The sequence below is a fragment of the Elephas maximus genome, chromosome 6 (genome assembly GCF_024166365.1).
Source record: "Elephas maximus indicus isolate mEleMax1 chromosome 6, mEleMax1 primary haplotype, whole genome shotgun sequence".
Lineage (NCBI taxonomy): Eukaryota > Metazoa > Chordata > Mammalia > Proboscidea > Elephantidae > Elephas > Elephas maximus.
Window position 1 is genome coordinate 100,356,351 of NC_064824.1, and position 22,494 is coordinate 100,378,844.

The 22,494-nt window shown below is 37.4% G+C and overlaps 1 protein-coding gene across 1 annotated transcript in view; it reads right to left on the minus strand.

Moving 5' to 3' along the window:
• Positions 1 to 22,494, minus strand: part of C2CD6 (C2 calcium dependent domain containing 6) — a 139,953-nt gene that overhangs the window by 70,085 nt on the left and 47,374 nt on the right. Inside the window, exons 9-10 of the mRNA XM_049888833.1 lie at positions 18,946 to 19,095; positions 10,951 to 11,056 (exon numbers count right to left, since the gene is read on the minus strand). Coding sequence (XP_049744790.1) covers positions 10,951 to 11,056; positions 18,946 to 19,095 — 256 coding nt within the window. The remainder of the gene's footprint in view (positions 1 to 10,950; positions 11,057 to 18,945; positions 19,096 to 22,494) is intronic.

Below are 22,494 nucleotides of genomic sequence, written 5' to 3' on the forward strand. Positions count from 1 at the left end.
GGACACTATATAATGATTAAAGGGACAATACACCAAGAAGATATAACCATACTAAATATTTATGCACCCAATGTCAGGGCTGCAAGATACATAAAACAAACTCTAAAAGCGTTGAAAAGTGAGATAGACAGCTCCACAATAATAGTAGGACACTTCAACACACCAGTTTTGGTGAAGGGCAGGACATCCAGAAAGAAGGTCAATAAAGACATGGAAGATCTAAATGACACAATCAACCAACTTGACCTCAGACATATACAGAAAACTCCACCCAACAGCAGCCAAGTATACTTTCTTTTCTAGTGCACATGGAACATTCTCTAGAATAGACCACATATTAGGTCATAAAGTAAGCCTTAGCAGAATCCAAAACATTGAAATATTACAAAGCATCTTCTCTGACCATAACGCCATAGAAGTAGAAATCAACAACAGAAAAAGCAGGGAAAAGAAATCAAACACTCAGAAACCGAACAATACCCCGCTCAAAAAAGATTGAATTATAGAAGACACTAAGGGTGGAATCCAATGAGAATGAAAACACTTCCTATCAGAACCTTTGGGACACAGTGAAAGCAGTGCTCAGAAGTCAATTTATATTAATAAATGCACACATCCAAAAAGAAGAAGGGGCCCAAATCAAAGAATTATCCCTACAACTTGAACAAGTAGAAAGAGAGCAACAAAAGACACCCACAGGCACCAGAAGAAAACACATAATAAAAATTAGAGCTGAACTAGATGAAATAGAAAACAGAAAAACAATTGAAAGAATTAACAAGACCGAAAGCTGGTTTTTTGAAAAAACCAACAAAATTGATAAACCATTGGCCAAACTGACAAAAGAAAAAGAGAAGAAGCAAATAACACGAATAAGAAATGAAAAGGGCGATATTACAACAGACCCAGATAAAATTAAAAGAATAATATCAGATTACTATGAAAAATTGTACTCTAACAAATTTGAAAACCTGGAAGAAATATACGAATTCCTAGAAACACACTACCTACCTAAACTAACACAAACAGAGGCAGAACAACTAAACAGACCCATAACAAAAGAAGGGGTTGAAAAGGTAATCAAAAAAACAACCAACAAAAAAAAAGCCCTGGTCTGGACGGCTTCACTGCAGAGTTCTACCAAACTTTCAGAGAAGAATTAACATCACTAATACTAAAGGTATTTTAGAGGATAGAAAAGGATGGAATACTCCCAAACTCATTCTATAAAGCCAGCATATCCCTGATACCAAAACCAGGTAAAGACACCACAAAAAAAGAAAATTATAGACTTATATCCCTCATTAACTTAGATGCAAAAATCCTCAACAAAATTCTAGCCAATAGAAGTCAACAACGTATCAAAAAAATAATTCACCACGACCAAGTGGGATTCGTACCAAGTATGCAGGGATGGTTCAACTATTAGAAAAAAATTAATGTAATAAAAAAAAAAATTTTTTTTAATAATACATCACATAAATAAAACAAAAGACAAGAATCACGTGACTTTATCAATTGATGCAGAAAAGGCATTTGAGGAAGTTCAACACCCTTTCATGATAAAAACTCTCGGCAAATAGAAAGAGAGGGAAAATTCCTCAACATAATAAAGGGCATTTATACAAAGCCAATAGCCAACATTATCCTAAATGGAGAGAGCCTGAAAGCATTCCCCTTGAGATCGGGAGCCAGACGAGGATGCCCTCTATCACTACTCTTATTCAACATTGTGCAGGAGGTCCTAGCTAGATCAATCAAGCTAGGTAAAGAAATAAAGGGCACCCAGATTGGCAAGGAAGAAGTAAGAGTGTATCTATCTGCAGATGACATGATTTTATACACAGAAAACCCTAAGGAATCCTCCAGAAAACTACTGAAACTAATAGTTCAGCAGAGTATCGGTATACAAGATAAACATACAAAAATCAGTTGGATTCCTCTACACCAATAAAAAGAACATCAAAGAGGAAATCATCAAATCAATACCATTTACAATAGCCCCCCAAAAGATGAAATACTTAGGAATAAATCTTACCAGAGATGTAAAAGACTTATACAAAGGAAGCTACAAAACACTTGTGCAAGAAACCAAGACAGACCTACATAAGTGGAAAAACATACCTTGCTCATGGATAGGAAGACTTAACATTGTAAAAATGTCTATTCTACCAAAAGCAATCTATAGATTTAATGCAATTCTGATCCAAATTCCAATGACATTTTTTAATGAGATGGAGAAACAAATCACCAACTTCACATGGAAGGGAAAGAGGCCCCGGATAAGTAAAGCATTACTGAAAAAGAAGAGCAGCGGGAGGCCTCACTCTACCTGATTTTAGAACCTATTATACCACCACAGTAGTCAAAACAGCCTGATACTGGTACAACAACAGATACATAGACCAGCAGAAGGGAATTGAGAATCCAGACATAAATCCATCCACATATGAGCAGTTGATATTTGACAAAGGCCCCAAAACAGTTAAATGGGGAAAAGACAGTCTTTTTAACAAATGGTGCTGGCATAACTGGATATCTGTCTGCGGAAAAAAAAAAAAAAAAAAAAGATCCATACCTCCCACCGTGCACAAAAACAAACTCAAAATGGATCAAAGACCTAAATATAAAATCTAAAACTATAAAGATCATGGAAGAAAAAATAGGTACAGCATTAGGAGCCCTAATACATGGCATAAACAGTATACAAAACATTACTAACAATGCAGAAAAATAAACTAGATAACTGGGAGCTCCTAAAAATCAAACGCCTATGCTCATCCAAAGACTTCACCAAAAGAGTAAAAAGATTACTTACCCACCCAAACCAAACCCACTGCCCTCGAGTCGATTCCGACTCATAGCAACCCTACAGGACAGAGTAGAACTGCCCCATAGAGTTTCCAAGGAGTGCCTGGCGGGTTCGAACTGCTGACCTCTTGGTTAGCAGCTGTAGCACTTAACCACTACGCCACCAGGGTTTCCAAGATTACCTACAGACTGGGAAAATGTTTTTAGCTATGACATTTCTGATCAGCACCTAATCTCTAAAATCTACATGATACTGCAAAAACTCAACTACAAAAAGACAAATAACTCAATTAAGCAATGGGAAAAGGATATGAACTGGCACTTCACTGAAGAAGCCATTCAGGTAGCTAACAGATACATGAGAAAATGCTCATGATCGTTAGCTATTAGAGAAATGCAAATCAAACTACCATGAGATTCCATCTTGCTCCAACAAGGCTGGCATTAATCCAAAAACACAAAATAATAAATGTTGGAGAGGTTGTGGAGAGACTGGAACACTTATACGCTGCTGGTGGGAATGTGAAATGGTAAAACCACTTTGGAAATCGATTTGGCACTTCCTTAAAAAGCTAGAAATAGAACTGCCATACGATCCAGCAATCCACTCCTTGGAATATATCCTAGAGAAATAAGAGCCTTTACACGAACAGATATATGCACACCCATGTTCACTGCTGCACTGTTTACAAGAGCAAAAAGATGGAAGCAACCAAGGTGCCCATCGACGGATGAATGGATAAATAAATGATGGTATATTCACACAATGGAATACTACGCATCGATAAAGGACAGTGATGAATCCGTGAAACATTTTATAACATGGAGGAATCTGGAAGGCATTATGCTGAGCGAAATTAGTCAGTTGCAAAAGGAGAAATATTGTATAAGACCACTATGGCAAGAACTCGAGAAACAGTTTAAACAGAAGAAAATATTCTTTGATGGTTACAAGAGGGGGGAGGGAGAGAGGGAGAGAGAGAGGAAAGGAGGGGGTATATGCTAATTAGATAGTAGATCAGAACTACTTTGGTGAAGGGAAAGACAACATACAATACAGCCGAGGTCAGCACAACTGGACTAAACCAAAAGCAAAGAAGTTTCCTGAATAAACTGAATGTTTCGAAGGCCAGCGTAGCAGGGGCAGGGGTTTGGAGACCATGGTTTCAGGGGACATCTAGGTCAACTGGCATAATAAAATCTATTAAGAAAACATTCTGCATCCCACTTCGGAGAGCAGCGTCTGGGGTCTTAAATGCTAGCAAGCGGCCATCTAAGACTCATCAATCAGTCTCAACTCACCTGGAGCAAAGGAGAATGAATAACACCAAAGACATCATGTAATTATGAGCCCAAGAGACAGAAAGGGCCACATAAACCAGAGACTACATCAGCCTGAGACCAGAAGAACTAGATGGTGCCTGGCTACAACCGATGACTGCCCTGACAGGGAACACAACAGAGAATCCCTGAGGGAGCGGGAGAGCAGTGGGATGCAGACCTCAAATTCTTGTAAAAAGACCAGACTTAATGGTCTGACTGAGACTAGAAGGACCCTGGTGGCCATGGCCCCCAGACCTTCTGTTAGCCCAGTACAGGAACCATTCCCAAAGCCAATTCTTCAGACAGGGATTGGACTGCACAATGGGATAGAAAAAGATGCTAGTGAAGAATGAGCTTGACATCTCCTATCTGGAGAGGAGATGAGAGGAAAGAGGAGGTTAGAAGCTGGCAGAATGGACACGAAAACAGAGAGTGGAGGGACGGAATGGGCTGTCTCATTTGGGGGAGAGCAATCAGGGGTATATAGGAAAAAAGGTGTATATAAATTTTTGTATGAAACACTGACTTGTTTGTAAACTTTCACTTGAAGCACAATAAAAATTAAAAAAAAAAGGAGGGGCAAGCTTTGCCAGTTCTTCCATATATATTGGATACAGGCTACACCCCCAAGGAAACTCCCCTTTCAACTCATTTGCTGCTTACATCAGGTCACAAAATGGCAACTGATTACATAATATCTGCCAAACCACCTCAGTGGCATAGCCACATTGACGCATAACCTTAACCATCACAAGAAGTATACCCTGGCTGGGAGTTGATGTTTCAGGGAGAGAATATCCAAGAATGGATAGAGATTTTGAATGATTAATGTATGCAAGGTAAAGATTACAAGATACCCATTGCCGTCTAGTCAATTCCAACTCATTGCCACCTTATGGAACAGAGTAGAACTGCCGCATAGGGTTTCCAAGTCTGTAAATCTTTACAGAAGCAGCCCTCCACGTCTTTCTCCCATGGAGTGGCTGGTGGGTTTGAACTGCCGACCTTTCAATTAACAGCCAAGCGATTAACCACAGCAGGGCTCTTTAGATTGCAAAGTAAATTATATAATTTTGTAACTTCGAGTAGTATAAGAGGATATCCTCAGGAAACAGATTACCTTTTTAAAATTTTATTTGGTAAAATATATTAAAAAAACATTTGTCATTTCAACGATTTTTACATGTACAACTCAGTGACATTAATTACATTCACCATATTATGTAACTCTCATCACTGTTGCAAATTTTTCCTCATCCTTAACAGAAACTCAGTGCCTCTTAAGCAATAACTCCCCTTTCCCCTCTCCCCATCGCCCGTCATTACCACTAATAAACTTTGGCCTCTGTGCATTTGCCTGTTTTAGATATTTCAAATATTTCATTTCAGATCACATAATATTCGTCCTTTTGTGTCTGCATTATTTCACTCAGCAGAAAGTTTTCAAGGTTCATCCATGTTGTAGCTTATATCAGAACTTCATTTCTCTTTATGGCTGAATAATATTCCATTTTATATATATGCCACATTTTTTTTACCCATTCATCTGTTGATGGATATTTAGTTTGTTTCCACTTTTTGGCTATTGTGAATAATAATGAACATTGGTATCTGTCTGAATCCTTGCGTTTAAGTCTTTTTGGTATATATCTAGGGATGAAATCTAGGGTCATAGGGTAATTCTAGAGCCCTGGTGGTGCAGTGGTTAAGTACTCAGCTGCTAACTGATAAGTCAGCAGCTCAAACCACCAGCTGCTACATGGGAGAAAGATGTGGCAGTCTACTTCTGTAAAGATTACAGTCTTGGAAACTGTATGGGGCAGTTCTACTCTGTCCTATAGGGTCACTGAGTCAGAACTGCCTCATTGGCAATGGGTTTGGTTTTCTGGGTTTAGGGTAATTGTACATTTAACTTTTTGTGGAATCACCAAACTGTTTTCATAGTGGCTGCGTAATATTATAAACCCATCATCAATGGGTGAGGTTTCCAATATCTCCACATCCTCACCAATACTTATTATTCTCCATTTTTCTGAGAATAGCCATCCTAATCAGATGAAGTGGTATCTTAATGTGGTTTTTTGATTTGAATCTCCCTGATGACTAATGACGTTGAGCAGCTTTTCATGTGCTTATTGGCCACATGTATATCTTCCTTGATAAAACGTCTATTCAAGTCCTTTGCCCATTTTTTGATTGGGTTGTTCATCTTCTTGTTGTTGAATTGTAGAAATTATATATTCTGGATTTTAAACCCTTATCAGATGTATGGTTCCCAAATATTTTCTCCCATTCTGTAAGTTGTCTCTTTACCTTGCTGATAAAGTCCTTTGCAGCACAAAGGTTATAAAGTCCTTTGAAGCGCTAAGGTTTTTAATTTTGATGAAGTCCAATTTATTTATTTTGTCTTTAGATGCTTGTGTTTTTGGTGTTAAGCTAAGAATTCATTGTTAAAAACTGCGTCCAAAAGCATTACCCCCTTTATTTTGTTCTAAGAGTTTTATGGATTTAGTTCTCCCATTTAGACCACTGATTCATTTTGAGCTAGTTTTTGAATATGGTGTGAGGTATAAGTCCAGCTTCATTCTTTTGCAGATGCCATCCAGTACTAGCATCATTTATTCAACAGACTATTTTTTTCCCCGTTGAATGGACTTGGCCCCCTTGTTGAAAATCAGTTGACCATAGGTATATGTGTTTATTTCCGGACTCTCAATTCTATTGCATTGGTCTAAATGTTCATTCTTATGCCATTACCAGACTGTTTTAATTACTGTAGCTTTATAATATTTTGAAATCAGGAACTGTGAGTTCTCCTATGAGTTTCAATGTGAGAACTGTGGATATTTACAAAATTCCAAGGAGAACTATAGAGTGATTGTGGAGCTATTGTAAAATACTGACTTTTCAATTAGAACCTAAAGTCCATAGTGTTTTTAATGAAGACCCCCTGAAATTTCCCCTAAAATACTAATTCTCTATTATTAAATACTAATCAACTTCTTCTATAGCAGCACAATGCTTCCCAATTATCACAGAGGCATTGAAAAGCATGAAAATATCAGTATGTTACAACTCTACCAGTTCGGGGTTGTGATCTCAGTCAATGTTTTATCTATCCAGTAATAGTACGAGGAATCCTTTATTTTGAGGTCCAAATGCATATAGGTTAGATTATATTTATAAATATTAACCCTTGCTTGTAATACTAGATAACAGTCTAGTACCCAGTATATATAAAGAACTCTTACAACTGAACAATAAAAAGACAAATAACCCAATTAAAATGTGGGCAAAGAATTTCAATAACTATTTCTCTAAAGAAGATATACAATGGCCAGTGAGCACACAAAAAGAAGACCAACATCTAACAGGGAACCCAAAGTCGAGAAGGGATAGTGCCGACATGTTGCATGTTGTGAGGCTGTTAACCAATGTCATAAAACAATATGTGTAGTAAAATTAGTCAGTTGCAAAAGGACAAATATTGTATAAGACCACTATTATAAGAACACAAGAAATAGTTTAAACAGAGAAGAATATATTCTTTGATGGTTATGAGAGGGGGAGGGAGTACGAGAAGGGGAGTGGTTTTCACTAATTAGATGGTAGATAAGAACTATTTTAGGTGAAGAGAAAGACAACACAATACAAGAGAGGTCAGCACAACTGGATTAAACCAAAAGCAAAGAAGTTTCCTGAATAAACTGAATGCTTCGAAGGCCAGCATAGCAGGGGTGGGGTTTGGGGACCATGGTTTCAGGGGACATCTAAGTCAGTTGGCATAATAAAATCTATTAAGAAAACATTCTGTATCCCACTTTGGAGAGTGGCGTCTGGGGTCTTAAATGCTAGCAAGTGCCCATCTAAGATGAATCAATTGGTCTCCACTCACGAGGAGCAAAGGTGAATGAAGTACACCAAAGACATCAGGTAATTATGAGCCCAAGAGACAGAAAGGGCCACATAAACCAGAGACTACATCAGCCTGAGTCCAGAAGAACTACTTGGTGCCTGGCTACAACCAATGACAGCCCTGACAGGCAACACAACAGAGAATCCCTGAGGGAGCAGGAGAGCAGTAGGATACAGACCCCAAATTCTTGTAAAAAGACCAGACTTAATGGTCTGACTGAGACTAGAAGGACCCCGGTGGTCATGGTCCCCAGACCTTCTGTTAGCCCAAGACTGGAACCATTCCCAAAGCCAACTCTTCAGAGAAGGATTGGACTGGACAATGGGATAGAAAATGATACTGGTAAAGAATGAGCTTCTTGGCTCAAGTAGACACATGAGACTATGTTGGCGTCTCCTGTCTGGAGGGGAGATGAGAGGACAGAGGGGGTCAGAAGCTGGCCGAATGCACATGAAAAGAGAGAGTGGAGGGAAGGAGAGTGCTGTTTCATTAGGGGGAGAGCAATTAGGAGTTTATAGCAAGGTGTATATAAATTTTTATAACAAATTATGGATAACATTGCAAAGAACGGGAATTGCAGAACACTTAATTGTGCTCATAAGGAAGCTTTACATAGATCAAGAGGCAGTTGTTCGTACAGAACAAGGGAATACTGATTGGTTTAAAGTCAGGAAAGGTGTGCGTCAGGGTTGTATTCTTTCACCATACCTATTCAATCTATGGAAACCCTGGTGGCATAGTGGTTAAGTGCTACGGCTGCTAACCAAAGGGTCGGCAGTTCGAATTCGCCAGGTGCTCCTTGGAAACTCTATGGGGCAGTTCTACTCCATCCTATAGGGTCGCTATGAGTTGGAATCGACTAGACAGCACTGGGTTTGGGAATTCAATCTGTATGCTGAGCAAACAACATAAGAAGCTGGACTATAGGAAGAAAAATGGGGCATCAGTATTGGAGGAAGACTCATTAACAACCTGCGTTATGCAGATGACACAACCTTGCTTGTTGAAAGTGAAGAGGACTTGAAGCACTTACTAATAAAGATCAAAGACCACAGCCTTCAGTATGGATTGCACTTCAAGAAAGCAAAAATCCTCACAACTGGACCAATGAGCAACATCCTGATAAACGGAGAAAAGATTGAAGCTGTCAAGGATTTCATTTTACTTGAATCAACAGCCATGGAATCAGTAGTCAAGATATCAGAAGATGCATTGCATTGGGTAAATCTGCTGCAAAGGACCTCTTTAAAGTGTTGAAGAGCAAAGATGTCACGTTGGAGACTAAGGTGCGCCTGACCCAAGCCATGGTATTTTCAGTCGCATCATACGCATGTGAAAGCTGGACAATGAATAAGGAGTACTGAAGAAGAATTGATGCCTTTGAATTGTGGGGCTGGCGAAGAACATTGAATATACCATGGACTGCCAAAAGAATGAACAAATCTGTCTTCGAAGAAGTACAGCCAGAATGCTCCCTAGAGGCAAGGATGGTGAGACTGCAGCTTACATACTTTGGACATGTCGTCAGGAGGGATCAGTCCCTGGAGAAGGACATCATGCTTGGCAGAGTACAGGGTCAGCGGAAAAGAGGAAGACCCTCAACGAGGTGGATTGACACAGTGGCTGCAACAATGAGCTCAAGCATAACAACAATTGTAAAGATGGCTCAGGACCGGGCAGTGTTCAGTTCTGTTGTGCATGGGGTCGCTATGAGTTGGAACCGACTCGTCGGCACCTAACAACAAGAACAATATAAATTTTTGTACGAGAGACTGACTTGATCTGTAAACTTCCACTTAAAGCACAATAAAAACTAAAAAAAAAAAAAAGTGTACTAACTGTTTAATAAGAACCTAGTTTGTTCTGTAAACCTTCATCTAAAATACAATTAAAAAAAAAAAGATGACTAACATCATTAGTCATTGCTGTTTTGTGCCATCGATAGGGAAATGCAAATCAAAACCACAATGAGATACCACTTCACATCTGCCAGGATTGCAAAGGAACAAAAGACAGAATATAGCAAGTGATGGCAAACATGGAGAAATTAGAACCCTCATACATTGCTGTTGTGAATGTAAAATAGTGTAGCCACTGTGGAAAACAGTTTGGCAGTTCCTCAAAAAGTTAAACATACAGCTTCCATATGATCCATCAATTCTACTCTTATGGACATACCCAAGAGTATTCAAAACATATGTTCATATAAAAAAAACTTGCACACAAATGTCCAGAGGAATATTATTCACAATAGCCAAGAATTAGAAACAACCCAAATGTGCATCAACTGATGAATACATAAATAAAATGTGTTATAACCACACAATGAAAAATTATTCAGCAATAAAAAGAAGTGAAATGCTGATACATGCTACAACATGAACATTGAGAACATACTAAGTGAAAGATGTCAGACACAAAGATATTATATTGCTTGACTCCATTTATATGAAATGTTCATAATAGGCAAATCTATAGAGAAGAAAGTAGATTAGTTGTTGCCAAGCGTTAGTGGAGAATATGGGAGTTGTTAGTGCCCGCTAGCGGGTGTGAGGTTTATTTTTTGGGGTAATGAAAACGTTTTAAAGTGAATTGTGGTGGTGGATGCACAACTCTGTGAATATAGTAAAGGCCATTAGAATGCACACTTTAGGTTAATAAATTATGTGGTATGTGAATTATATTTCAGTAAATCTGTTAAAAATTAAACTTTATAAACTATCAATCAATGCTTTTTAAATGCCACATTTTTAAAATAGGGTGGTGTATGAACAATCAATATTATTTTATAGGGAGAGAACAAAAAAGAAACATCCGGCCATCACTTTTATTTATGATGATCTCTGTTTTAATAAAAAGTGTTAAAAGCTATATATGAGAGAATGTATTAGGTTAATTACCTCAGTGTCTTTATGTTCCAATGCTGGGGTAAGAATGTTTCCTAAATAGTTAGCTTTTTCTATCCATGTACTCAAATTTCTATATTCTTTTTTCATTTTTTCCAACCTGCAGAAAGAAAAAAACCTATAGATAAAAAAGCAAGTAACAGAAGAATATATACGATAAGACTTATAGAAGGAAAAATACAATAAGATTGAATTTATAAACATTTCAAAAAGAAGCAAACCAATAATATATTGTTTAGGGATACAGTCAAAGAAAAGGGAATGATAACAACAAAAATCAGGGTAGTAGTTACCTGGGGATGGTAGGGGAGAGGGATATAATCTGGTAAGGACCAATATACAAAATATTTCTGATATTGTTGATGTTGTATTACTTAACCTGAATCATAAATATCTAGACAATGACCTTATTTTTCTTATGGAAAGTATATTTACATGCTTTAGAAATTATTCTATATATATTGGTCTTATTTGAACTACATATACATGTTTTATAAATCATTCCATACAAATATATCTTTTGTAATAAAACAAATTTTAAAAAGGATTTTAGCTCCTAGTCCAAGAAACTTCGAAAGGCTTGACTTACCTAAAGATGCAATTGACAAGAATTAAATGGAAATCAAATGTTTTAAATGAATTCGCCATGAATAAGGCACACAACAGAAGAAATTCTGTTTTTCTATTACGTACTACAGAATCTTCTGGTTGGGAGGTATTATGACTATTTTCAGAATATCCATTCATTAATAAATTGATTCCATTAATTCATTTGTTTTATTATTATAAAACAAATAAGCAAATAATAAATATTCACCCATATAAAAGGAAGACATACGAGGTAGGCTAACTAAAAGAAAGTTTGGTAACCATATTAATGTTAGAAATACAGACCATAAAACAAAAGCCTTATAAGGGTAACAAGGATCACTACATAATTACAAAACATTCAATTCACAAAAAATACATAATTCTAAACTTATATGCATCTAATAAAATAGCCTACATGCATTAGAGGTTGGAACACTTCTCTTTCAAAAAGCAACAAAACAAGCAGACAGAAAACTGAACACCACAATAAGGTCATCCTAATTGACATATATAGAACAATGCATCCAATAAATGGAGAATACTCATTCTTTTTCGGTGAAAAAGAGGAAGACTCTCCACAAGACGGATTGACACAGTGGCCACAACAGTGGGCTCAAACGTAGCAACGATTGTGAGGATGGCACAGTATGGTGTTTGTACTGTTGCACATAGGGTCACTGTGAGTCGGAATCTACTTGAAGATACCTAATAACAACAAAGAGCACATGGAACATTTACCAAGATATGTTGGACTATAAATAGGGCTCAACAAATTTCAAAAAATTGAAATCAGATGCCACCACTCACCCATACAAATGGCAAAAGAAGAAGAAGAAAAAAAAAAAAACCCAAACTGTAAGAATACCAAGTAGGGTAACAGTGGAGCAAACAGAACTCTCATACAGTGCTGGTAGAAATGATGTAAATGGATACAAGCCCTTTGGAAAACTGGCAGTAGCTACTAAAGCTGAAAATACATTTTCCACTTCTAGATAATGTTGTTTTCGTGTACCATCCAGTCAATTCTGATTGAAAATGTGAAAATTCACCAAAACAACACATACAAGAATGTTCATAGCGACTTTGTTCTTAATAGCTCAAAACTGGAGATAACTTAATTTCCATTAATAGTAGAATGGATAAATACAATATATGCATACAGTAGAATGCCCTATAACAATGAAAAATAACTAATTATTACTACTACGGTTTGGGTAACTTTCACTGACATAATGTTGAGCAGAAGTATTCAGATCCAGAAGACTACATATAATTCATTAATCCCATCTGTGGAAAGTTTTTTTTTTTTTTTTTAAGATAAAATTAACACATGGTGGCGAAAAGTCAGAACAGTAGTTACCTTTACGGGGCATTAACTGGGAGAATGCACAAGGGAATATGCTGAGATGCTAGTGACGTTCCATATTTTGATACGGGTGGTGGTTACACAAATGTGCCCATTAGTAAAAATGAATCAAGCTGTATATGATTTATATATTTCATTGTATGTTATATTCCAAATTACAAAGGAGAAACTGAGAAACCTACCATTAAAAGTGGAATAATTCAGCATGCCACTTTCAATCACTGAACTTGGGTAATGGTAATAAGAAAATCAATAAGGATATGTTGTTGGTGTTCGGTGCCAACGAGTCAGTTCCAACTCATAGTGACCCTATATACAACAGAAGGAAACACTGCCCGGTTCCTGCACCATCCCCATGATCATTGCTATAACTGAGTCCACTGTTGGGGGCACTGTGTCAATCCATCTCATCGATGGTTGTCCTCTTTTTCTTTGACCCTCTACTTTATCAGGGATGATGTCCTTCTCCAGAGACTAGTCCCTCCTGATAACATGTTCAAAGTATGTGAGACAAAGTCTTGTTATTCTGGCTTTTAAGGAGCATGCTGGCTGTACTTCTTCCAAGACAGTTTTGTTCATTCTTTTGGCAGTCTGTGGTATATTCAATATTCTTCACCAACACCACAAATCAAAGCTGTCAATTCTTCTTTGGTCTCCTTTATTTATTGGCCAGCTTTTGCATGCATATGAGACAATTGAAACCACCATGGCTTGGGTCGGGCACACCTTAGTGCCCAAGGTGGCATCTTTGCTTTTTAAAGTTTTAAAGAGGTCTTTTGCAGCAGATTTCCCCAATGCAATGCATCATTTGATTTCTTGATTGCTGCTTCCATGGATGTTGATTGTGGATCCAAGTAAAATGAAATCTTTAACAAACTTCAGTCTTTTCTCCATTTATCATGATGTTGCTTATTGGTCCAGTTGTGATGATTTTTGTTTTCTTCATGTTGAGGTGTAATCCACACTGAAGGCTGTAGCCTTTGGTCTTCATCATTAAGTGCTTCAAGTCCTCTTTCACTTTCAACAAGCAAGGTTGTGTCATCTGCATAATAAAGACTGTTAGTGAGTGTTTTTCCAATCCTGATGCCCTGTTCTTCTTCATATTGTCCAGCTTCTCAGATTATTTGCTCTCCCATACTTCTGTCAGTTTGTCATACCGTGGGGGTTTGCATGTTGCTGTGATGCTAGAAGCTATGCCACCAGTATTCAAATACCAGCAGGGTCACCCATGATGTACAGGTTTCAGCTGAGCTTCCAAACTAAGACAGACTAGGAAGAAGGACCTGGCAATCTAATTTTGAAAAAAATTTGTTGTTGTTAGGTGCCATCAAGTCGCTTCTGACCCATAGCGACACTATGTACAACAGAACAAAACACCACCTGGTCCTGCGCCATCCCCACAATTCCTGCTACACTTGAGCTCACTGTTGCAGCCACTGTGTCGATCCACCTCATTGAGGGTCTTCCTCTTTTCCACTGACCCTGTACTTTACCAAGCATGATGTCCTTCTCCAGTGACTGATCCCTCCTGACAACATGTCCAAAGTATATGACGCAGTCTCATCATCTTTGTTCTAAGGAGCATTCTGGTTGCATTTCTTCCAAGACAGAGTTGTTCATTCTTTTGGCAGTCCATGATATATTCAATATTCTTCGTCAACACCATGATTCAAAATTGAAAAAAATTAGCCAGTGAAAACCTTATGCATGGTAAAGATATAGAAGACTTGATTTCAACTAATATAATTGATCTAATGAACATGTATAGAACTCTCAGCCAACAACTAGTTGGTATACACTTTCATCTCAAGTATATATGGGACATTTATGACAATGGATCATTTTCTAGGCTATCAAGCAATTCTCAACAAATTTCAAAGAATCAGTAGAATACAGATCATGTACTTAGATCACAATTAAATACATTAGCAGTCAAATAAAATTAGTAAACCCTTATATATTTGTGAACTGAAAACACACTTCTAAATAATTCATGGTCACAGTTAAATCATAATAGAAAATATAAGATTTTAGAACTAAACAATATAAAAATTTTGTGTGGTGAGTGGAAGTGGAATGTAAAAAATTTTAACTTTAAATACTTACATTTAAAAAGGAGAGATGCTAAAAATTAATAAGCTAAGCATCCAACTGAGAAGAAAAAGAATAAACCTAAAGAAAGTAAAGGAGATAATAAAGACAAAACAAAAATCAATGAAATGGAAATGATAGCCAATTTTTTTAAAACTCCAACAAAATTGACAAACTTTTGGCAAGACTTACCAAGAAAAAGAAAAGACAAATACCTATATTGGGGGAAATTGACATAAATACATATAGATAATGAGAATATTAGGGATGCCTTTACACAAATAAATTTGAAAACTTAGATGAACAAATTTCTAGAAAAATACAACTTACTAAAGGGCCTTAAAAAGAAATAGAAACCCTTAGTAATTTAAAGAAGTTGAATCAGCGGTTAAATATTAGTAGTTACAAATCTTCCCACAGATAAACGTTAGGCCCACATGACTTTACAGGTGAGTTCTAGCAAGCATTCGAACTTGTATAAACTCTTCCAGTCTTAGGAAAAGAGGGAATGTTTCTCAAAAAGCCACTATGTCCTTAATAATAAAATTTGACAAGGAAATTATTTAAAAAAAGGAAAATTACAGAGTAAACTCAAACATGAACATAGAATCAAACAAAAATGATACAAGACACACACACACACACAAAAAACCCGTTGCTGTCAAGTCAATTCCGACTCATAGTGCCCCTATAGGACAGAGTAGAGCTGCCCCAGCGTTTCCAAGGGGTGCCTGATGGATTTGAACTACTCACTTTTTGGTTAGCAGCCATAGCTCTTAACCACTGTGTCACCAGGGTTTCCCTTAGGACATGAAAGGACAATATAAAATCAGATTTTAAAAACCTGAAATGAGCTGAAAGAACTAAAAAAAAGTTAGAAAATAAAAGAAAAATAATTTCAGAATGAAGACTAAACCAGAAGAAAACACAGGTGAAAGAACACAACAAGCAATGCCTTAAGAAAAACAAAAAGTGAAAAAGATAAAATTTAATGAACAGATATTAAGGATTTGAGAGAAAGTGACAGATATTGGAGACAGGCAAAGAAGATCCCATATATGAATAAAAGAAGTCCCTGAAGAAGAAAGTCAAAGCAAAGAAACAGAACAACTTCAAAGAAACATTCCTCAAATTAAAAAAGGAAAAAAAAACCTACATATCAAAAGATTAAACTGTGTTCCTGAGAAGATCTCTCAAAATGTTAAGTATGCAATCAACAAAATCCAGACTCTGAGAAACTCTAATAGCCCAGGCTCTTCAATAGATAAATTCTAAAGAAAAGTTTGGAGTAGGAACTTGTGAATTAAAGAAAACTTTAAAAACATATCAGTTTTCTTAGTGGGGGAGACTAAACTAAAATATCTAAATATGCATCACTGGTGACAAATCCGTAAAGATATGCAAGGAAATAACTGCTAGTCAGGATTGTGGCTACTTTTAGAAGGAAGTAGAAGGATGTGATTAGAATGCAGCACATGGAGGGACCTCTGGACTGGCAGGCAAAGTTCTATTTCTTTATCTGCATGGTGATTTTAAGTGTGTTCAACTTACAAGAATTCACTAAGTCACACATTTGTGTTGTTTTCTGTATTTTATTTTACAATTGAAAATTTTTTTTGTTTAAAGGTAAAAAACCTTTATGGAAACATAAAATTTTACTGAAAGATATTAAAGAAGACCTATAGAAATGGAAGGGGTGGGGAGAGAGAGAGGAGAGCGGAAGAGGAAGAGAATGTTCCTAGGTAGAAAAATTCAATATCATAAAGATGTAAATTGTCTCCAAATTGTTTTATAAATGTAATTTCAATCAAAATTCACATGAACTTTCTTTAAGGAATTTCACAAATTGGCTCCAGAATGCATATGGATGGCAAAGAGCTAAGAATAGCTATAACACACATGAAGATGAATAAGGTGGAAGAATTTTACCTATCAATGTCAAGACTATAGAGATATAGTATATAAGAGAGTGTGGTATCATTTGCACAAGGATAGACAAATTGTCCAACGGAACTGAAAACCAAAACCAAACCCATTGCCATCAAGTCGGTTCTGATGTTTTACAAAGTAGAACTGCCCCATAGGGGTTTCTTGGCTGAAATCTTTATGGAAGCAGATTGCCAGGCCTTTCTTCCAAAGCACAGCTGGGTGGGTTCATACCACCAACATTTAGGTTACTGGTCAAGTGCAAAGCATATGTACTACCCAAGGCCTAATGGAACATAAGAGAGAGGCAAAAACACACATGCATATATCTACACTTGGTGAATAACAGAGGGTAGCACTGCAGTTTATTTGGGAAAGGAGAGGCTATCTAAAAAACAGTGCTAAGACAGTTGGTTACTGTCTCAGTTATCTAGTGCTGCCATAACAGAAATGTCACAAGTGGATGGCTTTAACAAAGAGAAACTTATTCTCTCACAGTCTAGTAGCCTCCTAGACCAAATTTGGGGCATCAGCTCCAGGAGAAGGCTTTCTCTGTCTCCCACCTCTGGGGGAAGGTCCTTGTCATCAATCTTCCCCTGGTCTAGGAGCTTCTCAGGTGTAGGGACCCTGGATCCAAAGGACACACTCTCTTCCCAGCACTGCTTTCTTGGTGATATGAGGTCCCCTTTTCTCTCAGCTCGCTTCTCTGGCTGTAGAGGCTGGAACATCCCAAGTCCATGGGTCAGGCTGGAGGCTTGTCCTGATTCATGTAGCCACAGGGGCGGGTGAATCCAAGATTGGCAGGGCTGTTGCTCACAGGCTGCAAAGACCAATGAATCCCAAGATCAGCAGGAAAGATGGCAAGTAAGCTGCTAGCTGAAGTCCCAAGAACCGGAGGTCAGACAAACAAGGAGCCAGCTACAGGACCCAGGGCAAGCAAAAGCCTTCCCCTAGAGCTGACATCCTGAATTTGGACTTATAGCCTACTAGACTGTGAGATAATAACTTTCTCTTTGTTAAAGCCATCCACTTATATTTCTGTTACAGCAGCACTAGATAACTAAGACGGAATTTGGTACCAAGAGTGGGGTGCGGCTCTAACGAATACCTAAAGTATGGAAGCGGTTTTGAAGCTGTGAATGGATAGAGTACTCAGGAGGAAATGAAGAGACCTGCTACACTAGAGATGGTACAGATGGTGAGAAGCTGCAGCACTAGATAACTAAGACAGTTACCCATATGGGAAAAAATGAAATTACCTCACATCATAATGTCAAATGGTTTGCATTTAAAAGTAAAAGGAAAAATGTAAGAAAATACAAAAATGTCTTTCTGACTTCATGGTAGGGAGATTTTCTTAAATAAGACATAAAAGAGTGCTAACCATAAAAGAAAACATGGATAAACTTTACTATATTAAAGTTAAGAACTTCTGCTTCTCCAAAAACATTGTTAAAAAGTGAAAAGAGAAGGCACGCAGTGAAAGAAGACATTTGCAACCCATATAACCAACCAGAGTTAATATCTATCCTAAAGTATAAAGAAAAAAAGATGAGAAAAGCGCAAGAGACCTATGGAATACATTGTTGGGTGAAGACGCAGAGCAAAAGATCCCTCTCACAGAATACGCATATGCAGTAAATTCAGATAATATGCATGGGCTGCATTCTTTTATGTTAGGACCTCTTTTTCAGGTTCCAAGTGCCTCTGCTAGTTCTGAGGTTATAATGCTTCAAATGTGTGGTTTGACTGATGAGAACGTAAAGCTATGTTAACACAAGTGTGTGGCTGACACTGCTAGAGCTCACCAGTCTCAATTTTTCTGTTCTTCACAGACACACAGAATACATTTTTCAGCCTCCCCTGCAGTTTATGTAATCTATGTAATAATCTCTGAATTCATGAAATATCACCAAAGTGAAGGTCAATGGACCAATAGCAAGCCTATGTCTCAAAGGAAGAAATTAACATTCAAATAACGCATAAATAAGATGAAAACTTTTGTGCTTTTTTACCTTTCCCGGGGTGGTTGCTGAAGTTTTTCAAGTCGCACAACAGATGACTGGTTGGATTTACTTGATGCTTTACTAGGCTTCCCAACAGTAACATTCAGGTCTGGGGATAAGAATGCTGGATATTCTACTGGCTGTGGTACAATGACATTTCTGCAAAATAGTAATAAGGTTAAATTTTTTTTTTTTTTAACTTTTATTGAGCTTCAAGTGAACATTTACAAATCAAGTCAGTCTGTCACATATAAGTTTATATACATCTTACTCCGTACTCCCACTTGCTCTCCCCCTAATGAGTCAGCCCTTCCAGTCTCTCCTTTTGTGACAATTTTGCCAGCTTCCAACTCTCTCTATCCTCCCATCCCCCCTCCAGACAGGAGATGCCAACACAGTCTCAAGTGTCCACCTGATATAAACAGCTCACTCTTCATCAGCATCTCTCTCCTACCTACTGTCCAGTCCCTTTCATGTCTGATGAGTTGTCTTCGGGAATGGTTCCTGTCCTGTGCCAACAGAAGGTTTGGGGACCATGACCGCCGGGATTCCTCTAGTCTCAGTCAGACCATTAAGTATGGTCTTTTTGTGACAATTTGGGGTCTGCATCCCACTGATCTCCTGCTCCCTCAGGGGTTCTCTGTTGTGCTCCCTGTCGGGGCAGTCATCGGTTGTGGCCGGGCACCAACTAGTTCTTCTGGTCTCAGGATGATGTAGGTCTCTGGTTCATGTGGCCCTTTCTGTCTCTTGGGCTCTTAGTTATTGTGTGACCTTGGTGTTCTTCATTCTCCTTTGATCCAGGTGGGTTGAGACCAATTGATGCATCTTAGATGGCCGCTTGTTAGCATTTAAGACCCCAGATGCCACATTTCAAAGTGGGATGCAGAATGTTTTCATAATAGAATTATTTTGCCAATTGACTTAGAAGTCCCTAATAAGGTTAAATTTTGAAGTATGGTGAATCCTTCTCCATTTACAATGTCAGCTCATCTGATCCTGGACCATCAAAAGACAGAGCTAGGAAAGAAGACAAGAGTAGAAATCCTGAAAGAACTGGTCTCTTGATTATTCTTGCTACTAAGTTCATAGGAAGCAAAAGTGGGAAAGCAAAGTAGGACCCAGGTTCTAATGAGAAGTAGAAAGTGCTTGAAGAACTTTCTCTCAGCCTCTAGACGCAAATCTCTATCTCCTGAGTATCTCATTTTTTAAGCTATTAATTCTTTGGAATGTTCTCAGTGTCAGGCAGTTTGCCCATATGGCTATGTACATTACCTCATTCAAATTATGAGGTAATAATTATCATATTCTGTCATACCCTAACTGTCTCTTAAATATGAAGGTGAAATTAAGACATTTCCAGATAAACACAAGTTGAGGGAATTTGTAAAAACCAAACCAAAACTACAAGAAATACCAAAGGGAGTCTTTTGGTTAGAAAATCAATAATATCGGGTATCAACCCAAGACTAGAACACTGGGCAGAGCAACCAGAAGTCAACCCAGACAGGGAAATCCAAAAAAACAAAGCAAGATTATTAAAAAATAATAATAATAAAAAAAAGCCCAACACAGGTAACAGCGATGTTATTATATAAAAGAAGACAACATTAAAATAATAAAGAGGGACTAAGAAATGCAATCATACACCTTCCACATGGAGAAGAAGATACAGTGATACAAAGAAATAAAAGTTTTAAATTTAGAAAAATAGGGGTAAATAATAAATAATAATAATAATGATAAGGTAACCACAAAGGAGAAAAACTATCCTACTCATCAAAATAAAATACAAGGGAAAAACAGAGACTCAGCAGAAACAAAATCAACAACAACAAATATGAGGAAAGGACAATATATAAAGAAAATCTGCTTAGCACATAAAATCAAGTGGGAAAAAACAAACTGTCAACACACAAAAAAAGACATCAAAATGATAGCACTAAATTCATGCCTATTCATAATTACCCTGAATGGAAATGGACTAAATGCACCAATAAAGAGACAGGGAGTGGCAGAATGGATTAAAAAACAAGATCCATCTACATGCTGCCTACAAGAGACACACCTTAGACTTAGAGACACAAACAAACTAAAACTCAAAGGATAGAACAAAATATATCAAGCAAACAACAATCAAAAAAGAGCAGGAGTGGCAATATTAATTTCTGACAAAATAGACTTTAAAGTTAAATCCATCATAAAGGATAAGGAAGGACACTAGATAATGATTAAAGAGATAATACACCAAGAAGATATAACCATATTAAATATTTATGCACCCAATGTCAGGGCTGCAAGATACATAAAACAAACTCTAAAAGCGTTGAAAAGTGAGATAGACAGCTCCACAATAATAGTAGGACACTTCAACACACCACTTTCGGTGAAGGGCAGGACATCCAGAAAGAAGCTCAATAAAGACATGGAAGATCTAAATGCCACAACCAACCAACTTGACCTCACAGACATATACAGAACACTCCATCCAACAGCAACCAAGTATACTTTCTTTTCTAGTGCACATGGAACATTCTCTAGAATAGACCACATATTAGGTCATAAAGCAAGCCTTAGCAGAATCCAAAACATCAAAATATTACAAAGCATCTTCTCTGACCATAACACCATAAAAGTGGAAATCAATAACAGGAAAAGCAGGGAAAAGAAACCAAACACTTGGAAACTGAACAATACCCTGCTCAAAAAAGGCTGGATTATAGAAGACACTAAGGGTGGAATAAAGAAATTTAGAGAACCCAATGAGAATGAAAACACTTCCTATTAGAACCTTTGGACACAGCAAAAGCAGTGCCCAGTGCCCAATTTATATCAATAAATGCACACATACAAAAAGAAGAAAGGGTCCAAATCAAAGAATTATCCCTACAACTTGAACAAATAGAAAGAGAGCAACAAAAGAAACCCACAGGCACCAGAAGAAAAGACATAATAAAAATTAGAGCTGAACTAAATGAAATGGAAAACAGAAAAACAATTGAAAGAATTAACAAGACCGAAAGCTGGTTTTTTGAAAAAATCAACAAAATTGATAAACCATTGGCCAAACTGACAAAAGAAAAAAAGGAGTGGAAGCAAATAACACTAATAAGAAATGAGATGGGCGATTACAACAGACCCAACTGAAATTAAAAGAATCATATCAGATTAGTATGAAAAACTATACTCAAACAAATTTGAAAACCTAGAAGAAATGGATGAATTCCTAGAAACACACTACCTACCTAAACTAACACAAACAGAGGTAGAACAACTAAATAGACCCATAACAAAACAAGAGATTGAAAAGGTAATCCAAAAACTCCCAACAAAAAAAAAAGCCCTGGTCTGGACGGCTTCACTGCAGAGTTCTACCAAACTTTCAGAGAAGAGTTAACACCACTACTACTAAAGGTATTTCAGAGCATAGGAAAGGACGGAATACTCCCAAACTCATTCTATGAAGCCACCATATCCCTGATACCAAAACCAGGTAAAGACAGCAAAAGAAAAGAAAATTATACACCTATATCCCTCATGAATGTAGATGTAAAAATCCTC